This window comes from Lolium rigidum, chromosome 1, assembly GCF_022539505.1.
Source record: "Lolium rigidum isolate FL_2022 chromosome 1, APGP_CSIRO_Lrig_0.1, whole genome shotgun sequence".
NCBI classification, from domain to species: Eukaryota; Viridiplantae; Streptophyta; class Magnoliopsida; order Poales; family Poaceae; genus Lolium; species Lolium rigidum.
The window spans coordinates 247,819,718-247,831,005 of NC_061508.1; the positions used below are offsets into that span (position 1 = coordinate 247,819,718).

Sequence of the window (11,288 nt, forward strand, 5' to 3'; positions counted from 1 at the left end):
AACGATCTCTTTCGGTTTGCTGTCCAATTGATCTTTGACCAAATTTCAAAACCTCTATTCCTAGAGCTGGCGCAAGTCTACGGCTTAGGTAGATATTAGGCATGTGGGCGCAAATTCAAAGATGCACCTAGGAGCACCTGTTTCCAAAAATATTCTGATAACGTTAACATGAATTTCCTATCATTAACATGAATTTCCAAAAATATTCTGATAAAATTTTGATATGTTAACGTTATATGCCTACTACACGTACGTACTACTGTACAAGAGCAACGGCCGTTATTCCAACCAGCTAGGATTAGCTAGCCAGTGAAGAGCACACCTCACAAGATGATTGTTAACCTTCATGCACTAGCCACTTAAACCAAAAGTCCGAACTGATGGAAAGGGCTAGATAATCCACATATACATTTCACAACACCCCCACTCGCGTGTGACGAGAGAAGAGAAAGTCAACACGTGAAAGAAGAAGAGCACACCGAAACAGGGCATTAGCGGTGGCTAAAGAGGGGGGCAACAGCAATTTTTAGGCTTAATTGCGAAAACCATGTGAAAGCCAGGATTTGAACTCGAGACCTGGGGCTCTGATACCATGTTAAGCTTCATGCACTAGCCACTTAAACCAAAAGTCCGAACTGATGGAAAGGGCTAGGCAATCCACATGTACATTTCACAACAATGATCACGTTACTTACATACTATCAGTTGCCTTCATTAGCAGTTTATGCTCATATTGGGGCTGCTAACCGCCGGGAGCGTCCGCTCGCCTGGAGATCGACTCCAGGTTGTACACTTATCTCTGATGGTCCTAATGGGCGCCACCATCATCCTTGTTGTACAAGAGCAACGGTCATAGGAGAACCAACCTGTGGTTTGTGGTTGGATGGTTAGGAGGACAGTGACACCTCCAGCCCACCAAAATTCAAATTCTAGATTTGACACTTTGGTGTCTCATAAAGATGGAATATTCTTCAGTGAGAGGTGACGTTCCCGTCAACAGCGAGGCGGCTGTGGTGATTTCGTCAATCTCAAAACCCACTGGATCAGTTCTTCGATGTAATCTTGGAGATGCTCATAGGGTAGGGTGTGTGTGTGTGTTCATAGGGGTGAGTGTGTACGCGTATGTGTGAGTGTCTTTAATTGTATTGTGTTTCGTAAAAAAAAGAAGCAACACCCATAAATCTAACAAGCTGGGATCAGCTAGCCAGTCATGAGCACACCCCAGAACTTGAACACGTTACTAACATACTATCAGTTGTCTCCAGTAGCAGTTTGTGATCATGCAACTATGCAAGGGTCAGGCATAGGCCACCCTGCCTGGGCCGCCAACCGCCGGGAGCGTCCGCTCGCCGCTGGAGCTCGACTCCGGGCTGTACCCTTCCCTCTGATAACCCGTACGGGCGCCACCATCACCGTTGTTACTCGTGCTCCAGCCCGAGCTTGCCGTCGAGCCACCGCCAAGGGCCACCGATCCGGACCGGCTCCGGTTGTGCGCCCTTGGAGCAGCCATGCGTGCCTTGGCGCGCGCCGACTGCGTCGCTGCCATGTACCCTGGGATCACCTCGGCGCCAGCGCGCACCGGGTACAGGTCCTTGGGCGGGCTCTTCCTGCTCGGGTCCATATCCACGGTCCTCTCCGAAACGCCTTCCGTACTGGCCGTGGCCAAGGCGGTCACGTACGACGTCTCCGCCGCCAGGTGCTGGCTGGCCGGCCCCGGCGGCATGGTGCTCGGCTCCATGCAGCGCTCCAGCCAGTCCCAGCCGACCTTGCGCTGGTCCTGCTCGTCGCACTGTAGCTGCAAGAGTCTTGATCTTGAATTACTTCTCACTGATGCTCATGATGGAATTGCATTTGTACAGAGAGAATGGCCAGGCAGACGCACCTTGTGCTCCTGCTGCTGGAAGCCGTGTGCGTAGGCAGGTGCCCACGCCGCGGTGTCGCCGCCGTGACGACGCAAGCTTCCGGCTCGAGTGACGGCGTCCCACCCTTCCTGGAACGGGCTCAAGTTGCCCATGCTGCTCTGCCTGTTTCTTGGTCGCCGTACCTGCGCCTCCGTCTCGGCGTACTCCTCGCCCTGTTCGTCGTCGAAGAAGAGGCGGTCGTGCCCGTAGGAGTGCCGACCACCGCCGTGCGATGGGACGGCGGCAGGTCGGCCGCGCGCGTCGACGTGGGAGGTGAGCCGGCGGGCGCGGACGCGGTCCTGCGCGCGGACGAGCGCCTGCATGGAGCGCATGGTCTGGCGGACCTGGCGACGCACCTGGTGGCCGCGCACCAGCGCCTGCAAACGCACCAGCCCGCGCAGCGCGCGCAGGGCTCTCCTAGCCTGAACACAACAGGTGCACACATTCAGTGTCATTTCATTTTGAACTCCCCTGCAAGCAAGTGTGAATCTAAACTTTTCAGCACATTGTTCTTCTTGAGAAAATGAGAAACATCCTCTATTATTCCACTCTCAACCGACACCCAATTTTAACCGACAAACCCTCAACTTTCAATAGCTTTAAATAAATTATCAAATCGGGATATCAATCAATTTTGTAGGTCCTTGCAAAAAATTCAACCCAATCACTACTGTAACTTTTACCGCCTGATCAGTCTTTGCATGTGCATAGTACAAGACTACAACTTGCTAATAAAACAGCCTAAGAAAATTCAAAAAAAAAAGGCCAAACAAATCATGTGTCTTTTATAATTTGTAGTTTTTTTTAAATCTCTGATGGGGTTATCAGGTGTTGATCGAGCCTTTGGAAGTTCTCACATTTTCTGAACTCTTCTGAATTTTGCAACGAATTTTGGCAAACAGCTTCAAAGAAAAAGAAAAAGGGAAAACTCTAAATGGTTTGTGTCAAAGACCTGAACCCTTCTGACGGCAGCTGGAACCTGTGTAATTCAAATTCGAATCCATGTGAAATACTAAGAGAGATCGAGAGGAACCTTACAGTTTGGTTCAAGTATGGCTAGAGCAAAAAGGAAATTACAGAGCAGCCTCGCGTGGCACTTGACCAGTGGGCTCAGGTTGTCAAACATATCAAATCTTGAGAATTTGGTTTCCTTAACAACTTAGACTAAAAGTTGTTGTTTTCTGATCAAATTTTCTTCCGACGTGGTTTTGTGAAATTTTACCCCTATAATTTTTTTTTTGTGATATTTGCTCAACTTTTTTTAAAGGAGGCAAAAGCTTTGCTCCAATCTACTAATTGAGCAGAGCATAAATTGTCTAATTAATTAATGAAAAATAGATAAAAACTAGTATTTTAACATCACATACAAACTAAACTCAAAGTCGGCAACTCCCCAATTGCCTAGGTACCGCCTCTTTGGATTGGGGAAATGTGGCGACTAGGTGAGTGAACTGTGTACTTAACGGCAACTATGATGGTGATCTAATCATAGTTCTTTCTTGCTGAAAGCCACCTTTTTAATGCCCTTAATCGCAAGCAATCCTGATACCTGCACGCTTTTTATAGCATGTAAACAGTGGAAGCAAGCTGCTCTTAACTGGAAAAGAGCTTCGTTTAGCACTGGTCAGTCGTTACCAACACAGTGTCAGGGTCGCTGGAAGAACAGAACTTAATTAACAGTACCGCAAGGTTCAGTCAAAACGTTACTCAAAAAATACGTTTCAGTTTTCGCAGAAACTTGTTTATCTTCGTGAAGATGTAGATTAATCTGGAAGAACTTTGGCAGGAGAAACGTCGCGTACCAAGTAACCTCTGTAGAATGCCTGGATGCGCACGGCGGCGCGGTCCTCCCTGCCGGCCGCCCTGCCGCGCAGGGCCGCGAGCCTCGCCATCCTCGACGCCATGGCGCGGCGCGCCCTCCTTGCCTCCGCCTCCACCCCGCCGCACACCCGCTCCCTCCCGCCGCTGCCGTCATTCGTCACCTCCGACGACGTGTCGGCAGCCGGGAAGTGCTCGACGGACACTATCTCCGCCTCTTGCTCCCCGCCTCCCGGCCCCTGCAGCCCCGACGACCAACCAACATCATCAGTGACTGACTGGTAACTACGTACAGAATGGCCAGAGAACTCAGGGAGCAAGATCACCTTGTTGGCCTTGGAAGGGGAGGAGGAGGGGCTGGTCTTGAAGACCTTCCTGACGGTGGCCAGCCAGCCACCGCCGCCGCCGGCGCCGCCGGGCTTCTTGCCCATGTATGCTACGTACGCAATGCGCGGCTACTTTAACTTGTGGTAGCTCGATCGATCGATCGATCGCTGCATGGATCGGATTTGCCGTACGAGGTGGGAGGTGAGGTGAGGTGAAGAGAGACGAGTAATAAGTGCGGCGGGGCTCGGGCGCGCGAGAGTGCCGTGAGGGCGCCGGTGGGTGGTCGGTACAGGAGCGGCTTTATCGTCACGGGGACCGCGCTGTCCGCGCGCGACTACGTACGTGCTCTGGCCTCTGGTCTCTGGATGCAGCAGCGCCACCGCACTCTGTCATTGGACGGGAAGAGGCTAAAAGCTGGGAGCATGGTACTCCATCACAAGGTGGCAGGTGAGTTCAAGTCTCACCTGTTTCTCGGGCAATCAACCCCTCATGAATTAGGACATCTTCAACGGGGCGGCGCATTTTGAACGCGAAAATATTCGCGCGCCACTTCCATTTGTGTTGGCTTAAATGGTCGAAATCGACCGCGCGTCCGTTTGCGTTGGGTGGCTCGAGCGGCATGACGCATTTTCGATTTTGCATTTTTTTAACATGAAAACATAAATTACATAGTAAAGAAAGGAAAATAAAACCCCAAGAACGCCTGCGCCTACTAGTTCTCGTTGTCGATGTCAATCGCGACGAGCTCCAGTACCACCCACGGCCAGTTGGGAAGCGGCGGAACATACGCTGGTGCCGCCGGCGGTGGTGGAGGTGGAGCAGCCCAGGCCGGTGGTGGTGCGTGAGGTGGAGTAGCCCAGGCCGGTGGTAGAGGTAGAGCAGCCCACTCCAGCGGAAGAGGTTGAGCAGCCCACACCGGAGGTAGCTCAGCCGCCAGCCACCAGGCATGTGCATGTCCCTCCAGTCGTCGCACGACGTCTAGTTCGCGTGCATGAGCCGCGCCACACTGACGGGCAGCGGCACCCTGTGCGCCCGCTTCGCCTTCTTGGTGTCGCTGCCGGACGCCTCGAAGTCGTTCTTCTTCTTACCTATGGTGCTACGGTGGCGCGCGGCGGTGGTGGGAGTGGAGGTGTGAGAAATGGCAGGAACGATGTCGGTCGACTTTTAAGGCCGGCCGCGCGCGGGAAACGATGCCATTGAAGGCGGCGCAGAAGACCAGTTGCCGCCCACTAGTGTGTGCGCAGAAGAGGCAGTCGCGACATTGATGACGAAGGATGCGGCGCAGACGCGGAAGCGATGCCTTCGATACAGGCTCGCTACCAGGCGGGCCGAAAGCGAGCGATCACTTGGGGCGTCTGTGCATCGTCCGCCGCGACTCATCCCAGGCGCAAATATGCGTCGGGTTTGCGTCGCTACGGACGGCCCAGTCAATATGTGTCGCCCCGCTGGAGCGTATTCCATACTCATTTTTGGCTCGGGCGAATGCAAACGGACGCCCCCGTTGGAGATGCCCTTAGGGCATCTCTAATTGGCAAGCCTGCACCGACGCATTCACGGTTCAATTTGCGTTCGGAATAGATCACCATGAACACAACGCGGTCAACGCACGGGCGTTCGTATCTTTCTCCTTCGGGCTCGCTGGCCAGCGACCATGCGTGTTTCGTCTTCCGCGCGCTAGTGATGGTTGCCGGTGCCTCTTCGGTTTTTGCGATGCGTTCATAGCGCTGCCCCACCTCCCGCATGCCTGTGTTGTAGGCGATGGAGCGCCGAGCCTTTTTAAGAGGAGCGGGCCGGCTGCGTTCTGGCCACTCCTCCGCCTATAACCAACACCACGGGCAAGGGCTGGCAGTTCCGCAAGACGAAGAACGAGCGCGAGGCCGAATCCTCGTGCCGGCAAAAAGAAAAAACCACCCAACCGACGCTACGTCCCTGTGGACTTCGCGCAGCGGCTGTTCAACCGGTTCCTTGGCGAGATCCTGGCCTGCCGGGCGGCTGCTGGTACCTCAATTCGCGGCGTGTGCCGGTGCCTCCGGTGCCACGCGAGGGAAGCGACCACCAATTCGAGATGCACCGTCGCCGCTTCATCCTGGCGCCGAACTGAAAGGGTTTTACAGAGCTGCTCTAAGTTTTAAGTAGAACTTCTGCAACTTGAGGTTATGTTACCGACCGAAAGAGCATATCAACGGGAACAGTTCAGTCATGCCCAAGGCTGCTAAGAGCATGTCTAATAGACCCCGTATTTTTCTGCTCGTTTGTAGAGGGCCCTGTATTCGATTTCGATCGGCCGAAAACTCGTCCGAGCTAGCAGACCACGTATCCCTAAACTGTAAAAGGGTATATTCCTAAAATATGCCAAATCAATTTCTTTTTTTTTCTCTTCTTCCTCCTCTCCTTCTTCCTCCTCCAACCACCCGGCCCCCTACCCCAAGCCCTGCCCTGCCCCGGCCGGCAGCCGCCCCCCGCCGCCACCCCTGCGCGCTGCCCCACCCCGGCCGGCTGCCACCCCATGCGCGCTGCCCCGCCCCGGCCGCCGCCCCTGCGTGCTCTCGCTAGCCTAGGACCAAGGCACCCCTGCGTGCTCTCGCTAGCCCAGACGCACGCCGCCTACGAGGCGTTGCTCGGCGTCATCCAGCAGCATCTCGGCGGGCAGCCCCCGACGTGCTCTACGACGCCGCCCCGGCCCCCTGCCGCGACCGACGCGAGGCACGGACGAGCTCCTGCACCCGTCGCTTGGTCCTAGCCCGCGCGATTTCCTGAAAGTTCAGCGCGCCACAAGTGAGGGGTTGGCCCTGTATTCAGCCTCCCGCCCCGTATAAGTAAGGGGCCAGAAGCCACCCCTTAGCCGAAACTGTAAAAAATCGACGCGGGGGCCTGTTTTACGGGGTCTGCTAGACGGCCGGGTAGAGCCCTACCCCGTATATCGGCGGTTATTATACGGGTTTGGGCCCTTTTAAGGGGGTCTATTAGAGATGATCTAAGAATGCTAACCAGTGTGTTGGTGATGATGATGCTGAGGAGGTACAAGGTAGCCCAGTTATCAGGAACTTAAAGCGTGGGATTGCTTGTATTGCCTCTAACCCAAATAAGAAGAATGATTCCGTGCAAAGAGAATACAACGACATAGTTGAGAATTCTATTTCTACAAGCGATTCGGAGGTACCTACTACTGATAGCAATTCGGCGACATGCACTAATATTGTCACATTGACCAGTGAAATTGAAGCCATCATGCACAAAGTTGTGGAATGTGGGGCTCCTGAAAGAAGTGAGGAATACTACATGGCAACTAAATTGTTTGATAAATTTGAAAATCATTGCATGTTATATACTCCCTCCGTCTATAAATAGAAATCGCAGGTTTATCTAAATTTGGATGTATCTAGACACTAAATAGCATCTAAATACATCTGGATTTAAATAAATCTTAGATATCTATTTGTAGACAGAGGTAGTACTATGAAGTCAAGTGAGGGATACTCAATTGGTTGAAGAGGCATTAGGCTGGTGCCAATGCATCACAGGTTATAGCCTCGCCACGTCAGCTTTTACCCTCACTCTCACCCCACTCTCACCCCACGGTGCCAGTGCACGGGCTATAGTCCCAGCTCTCACTTCTCTCTCCTCCACATCACCCAACGGCTAGCTGACGTGGACGAATCAGATCGCACCACCCGCTCTCGCCCCCGCTACCGCCCCCACCCGCCAGCGCGCCGCTCCCGCTCTCGCCCCCTTCTCGCCCCGCTCTCGCCTCCCTCTCCGCGCCAGCGCGGGCGGCAGCCGGGCGGTAGCGGGCGCTACCGCTGAGCGGTGGATCCGTCGCCCCGCGCTGCCGTCTCGCCGCCCTCTCGCCCCGCTATCGCCCCGTCGCGGGCGATACCGCCCGCCTTACAGCCTGCGTTGGCACCAGCCTTATGCGGACAGGAGAAGGAATTAAAATTTATATGTCTCATGTGGTGTAACAGTAAAAAAAAGTAATAGTAGGATTTGTTATGTTCGTTTAGCTTTGGATATTTGCACATGTCATGCACTACCATTTGAACTTGGATGTTGATTTATCTGCTGCTTTGGATATTTTCGTATTGGTCATGTGACCTTGAAACTCGATTGTGCTATTTCTATTTTCCTATGTTTTGTGGTTGCATTTTATTTCTATTGTTATGTGATCTATGTTCATCTTGTTCTTCATATATTATTCTCTTTGTCCATAAAAAGATGTTCCAACTTCATCAAAATGTGGATGTATCTATATACTAAATCGGATATGGATACATTCAAATTTAAACAAAGTTGAGACATCCTTTTATAAATGGTGTATAATATTGTATTCCTACCTTGCATTTTTTTCAGATGCACAAGAAATGGGAATGTGGTTGTAGAGAGTTGCAGTGATGATGAAGCATAAATTGTACTCTGATGATTTCTATAATTATTTCTATAATGATCAGTGAATATTTTATGCTTATTCTCTAACGCTATCATGAATTGCTTGTTGCTTTCCATTTTGAATTGTTTCTGCATGGTTAATGGCAACAGCAAGTCACTGGTCTAAAAAGAATAGTTGGTACAAAGGGTTTGAAAATAGGGAACGTTGAGAACTATTTACTTCAAGCTTGTAATTAGAGAGAAGATTAATCATAGTAGAGGGAAGGATAATGCCGGCAACCAAACAAACTACAATTGCATTACATTAGCCCAACACATCGTTCCAACAAAAAGAACAAGCTAATTTCCAGAATTCACAAGAGACCACCACCTAGGAAAAAATGAAATATGATGCTTGGGAATTGCTCTCCTGGTTTCACTTGAGTTAACATACACCATATGTCCATCCACAAGGAAAACAACAAAAGGAACACAGCGTCTTGGTAAATGTGTTATCAGTTCGAATGATAAAGTTTAGGCACAAGACAAATATTGGCTAGCTTCAGGTAACAAAATAAAATCTACACCAGTTGCTATCCAGAATCATAGCCTACTTGAGAGGCAAAACTTCACAAGTAACTGGCTACTAATGCAGCAAGAAAAGCCAAGTACCCAACATTTTCATTCTTGGCATCTTGGAATGCTTGACCTGGGAAAAGATCAGATTGCAAAATGCTAAAAGCTTTCATCTTAGTTCATATTTAGCCATGAAGCTTGTGATCTCTCACTGCTTCATCTCCAGCATCTTAGTTAATTTCACCTTCATCTTTGAGCAAAAAGCCACTCCACAGAAGGGAAGTCTCCTCTTTTGAACTGGCGGAAGTGACAATTGTCACATTGAACCCTCCAATGTTCTCAAAGATCTCGAAATGATCTTCTATCTCTGGGGAGAACTCGCAAAACTCAGTTGCCATGAAGAACTTGATGCAGTTTCCCTGTTCAATTGATACCTTAGAATCCAACATAGACATTACTGTCAAGACTCTGACCAGGAAATTGTACATTCCATGCCCTCGAATGATGCTTTGTCTTAGAGATGTAGCGTCTTTCTGGGACGCCAGGAACGCATTGGATCCCGACCTTCCTGATTTCAAATGGTCGGGCAATTGTGCCTGTATGGATCTCTGACCACACAGAATCTCCATGGCTAACTTTCCAAATTGGATTTTGGCATCAGAGGTAGATTTTGGTACCAGTCTGATCTCAAACAGTCCGGGGACTTCCATGACATTGGTGTGATTGAGTTTGAGCAGCAGGTCCTCACGCAATACATCTTCGTAATGAAAATGGAGCGGAAACATCATGGCTTTTCCGCTTTTCGCGCCCTTGGCCTTGTTACCCACCCGACGTGTCTGCGCAAATAAATTATCTGTTAGCAATTTCTACCAGCAGCATCACCACTAACTACTCCCAATCATCTCAAATCCATAACAACCAAATTTCAATCGAGAAATATCATTAGGAGATTGACATGGTCCTTAATGTAACACTTTGAGCACAATTATAATAATAAAATATAATAAAAATACATTTCCATGTTTTACTGATGTCATTTTCATAAGGTCACTCTGCAGCACAATATTACAACTTTGGGAAATGTATGGCTCTCTGGACCTGCCAATTTGTATGATACTTAGTGAAAACCACCAAAGCGCACACGCACACTCCGTCTTTTCCACTATAGGACGAAGAAACAAGATAACTACTCTATGCTTTGAGCGATTCTCAGACCATAGAGATGTATAAGCAAGAAAAATTATCTTTTTTTTTAACACTCAAGAAAATTTGTCTCGAGGCATGCATCATCCAGTAACGTAAGTATCTAATACTACAAAATATTTTCCTCCGCAGCCTCAGGTGATAAGAATAGACTAAAAAAACAGAGTTCATAAGATTAGTGTAAAAGATGGCAATGTCATGACAGGCATGATGTGAAGAGTCAACATTTTGCATGTGTAATGATCAGCGACAAATCAATATGTTTGTGGCCATTCGTAAGCTACAACCATGGATTTTCTTTGCGGTCGTGCCCTTACCGGTTGCGCCTCGGCGGAGGACGCGTAGGCGGCGGCGCGGTTGAACAGTAAGCCGGCGGGGGATGGGCGAAGGAGCGGCGCGCGGGGACACGGTGACGGGGAGGCGGCGCGGGTGCAGGAGGCCGTGCGGAGCGCTGATGAGATGGCCCGGCGACTCGCCATGGCCGGCGGCGAGGATTTGGATCTAGGTTTTGCGAAATGGACCGCGAGGTGGGGTAGTGGCGGCTCCGCACTACGGGAAAGGGTGGTAGGGGTTTGGGGATCGGGGGAAGAGGAAGAGGGTGGAGCCTGACTGGAGGAGGGGATACTACAAATTTGTCTAAATTTAGACAAATCTAAGCATGATTTAATGTATAAATATATCTAATTTTTAATAGATTTTATTATAAAAGCGACAAGCAAATAACAAAAAGCGAAACAATAACACACGCAGGGGACACAAGATTTAACGTGGAAAACCCCTTCCAACACAGAAGGGGAAAAAACCACGGGCGCCAGCCAGCAAAACTTCACTATATCGGGAGGTGTTTACAAACGCCGTGGGTTATCTTATAATCTGATAAACAGTAGTCGTCGGCTTACAAGATGTATATATAGGCGGTGCCAACGATCCGTACCGTACCGCGGGGGCTGCCGCCCCCCGCACCCCCCTTCGCAGGCGTCCCTGCAGGGCACGACGTATGGGGCCTCGCTCCGCTCGTCAGAAGTTAGCCTCCCTTTAGTATATGAATTTGGATCACAATACAACAAACTCCACCTTGAGACAAATTCCATCTTGCAGCAT

At 50.4% G+C, this 11,288-nt stretch overlaps 2 protein-coding genes across 2 annotated transcripts; both read right to left on the reverse strand.

Moving 5' to 3' along the window:
- Nucleotides 1-2,001: 2,001 nt before the first annotated feature.
- LOC124657242 (protein IQ-DOMAIN 5-like) lies at nt 2,002-3,805 on the reverse strand. Its single transcript, XM_047195827.1, has 3 exons — nt 3,704-3,805; nt 2,067-2,323; nt 2,002-2,020 (listed from the first exon to the last, which is right to left on the reverse strand). Exons 1-3 carry the CDS (start codon nt 3,803-3,805, stop codon nt 2,002-2,004), a joined length of 378 nt encoding a protein of 125 aa, XP_047051783.1.
- Nucleotides 3,806-8,975: 5,170 nt separating this feature from the next.
- LOC124683463 (60S ribosomal protein L5, mitochondrial-like) lies at nt 8,976-9,815 on the reverse strand. Its single transcript, XM_047217971.1, has one exon. It carries the CDS (start codon nt 9,770-9,772, stop codon nt 9,215-9,217), a length of 558 nt encoding a protein of 185 aa, XP_047073927.1. The 5' UTR covers nt 9,773-9,815; the 3' UTR covers nt 8,976-9,214.
- Between the last annotated feature and the right edge of the window lie 1,473 nt (nt 9,816-11,288).

Bases quoted from the DNA above. Each gene is read 5' to 3' on its own strand.
- LOC124683463 (XM_047217971.1), bottom strand. From the start codon at position 9,772: ATGATGTTTCCGCTCCATTTTCATTACGAAGATGTATTGCGTGAGGAC.
- LOC124657242 (XM_047195827.1), bottom strand. From the start codon at position 3,805: ATGGCGTCGAGGATGGCGAGGCTCGCGGCCCTGCGCGGCAGGGCGGCC. The intron at 2,324-3,703 runs GTACGCGACGTT...TGTTGTGTTCAG, and splicing joins CATTCTACAGAGGTTACTTG to GCTAGGAGAGCCCTGCGCGC.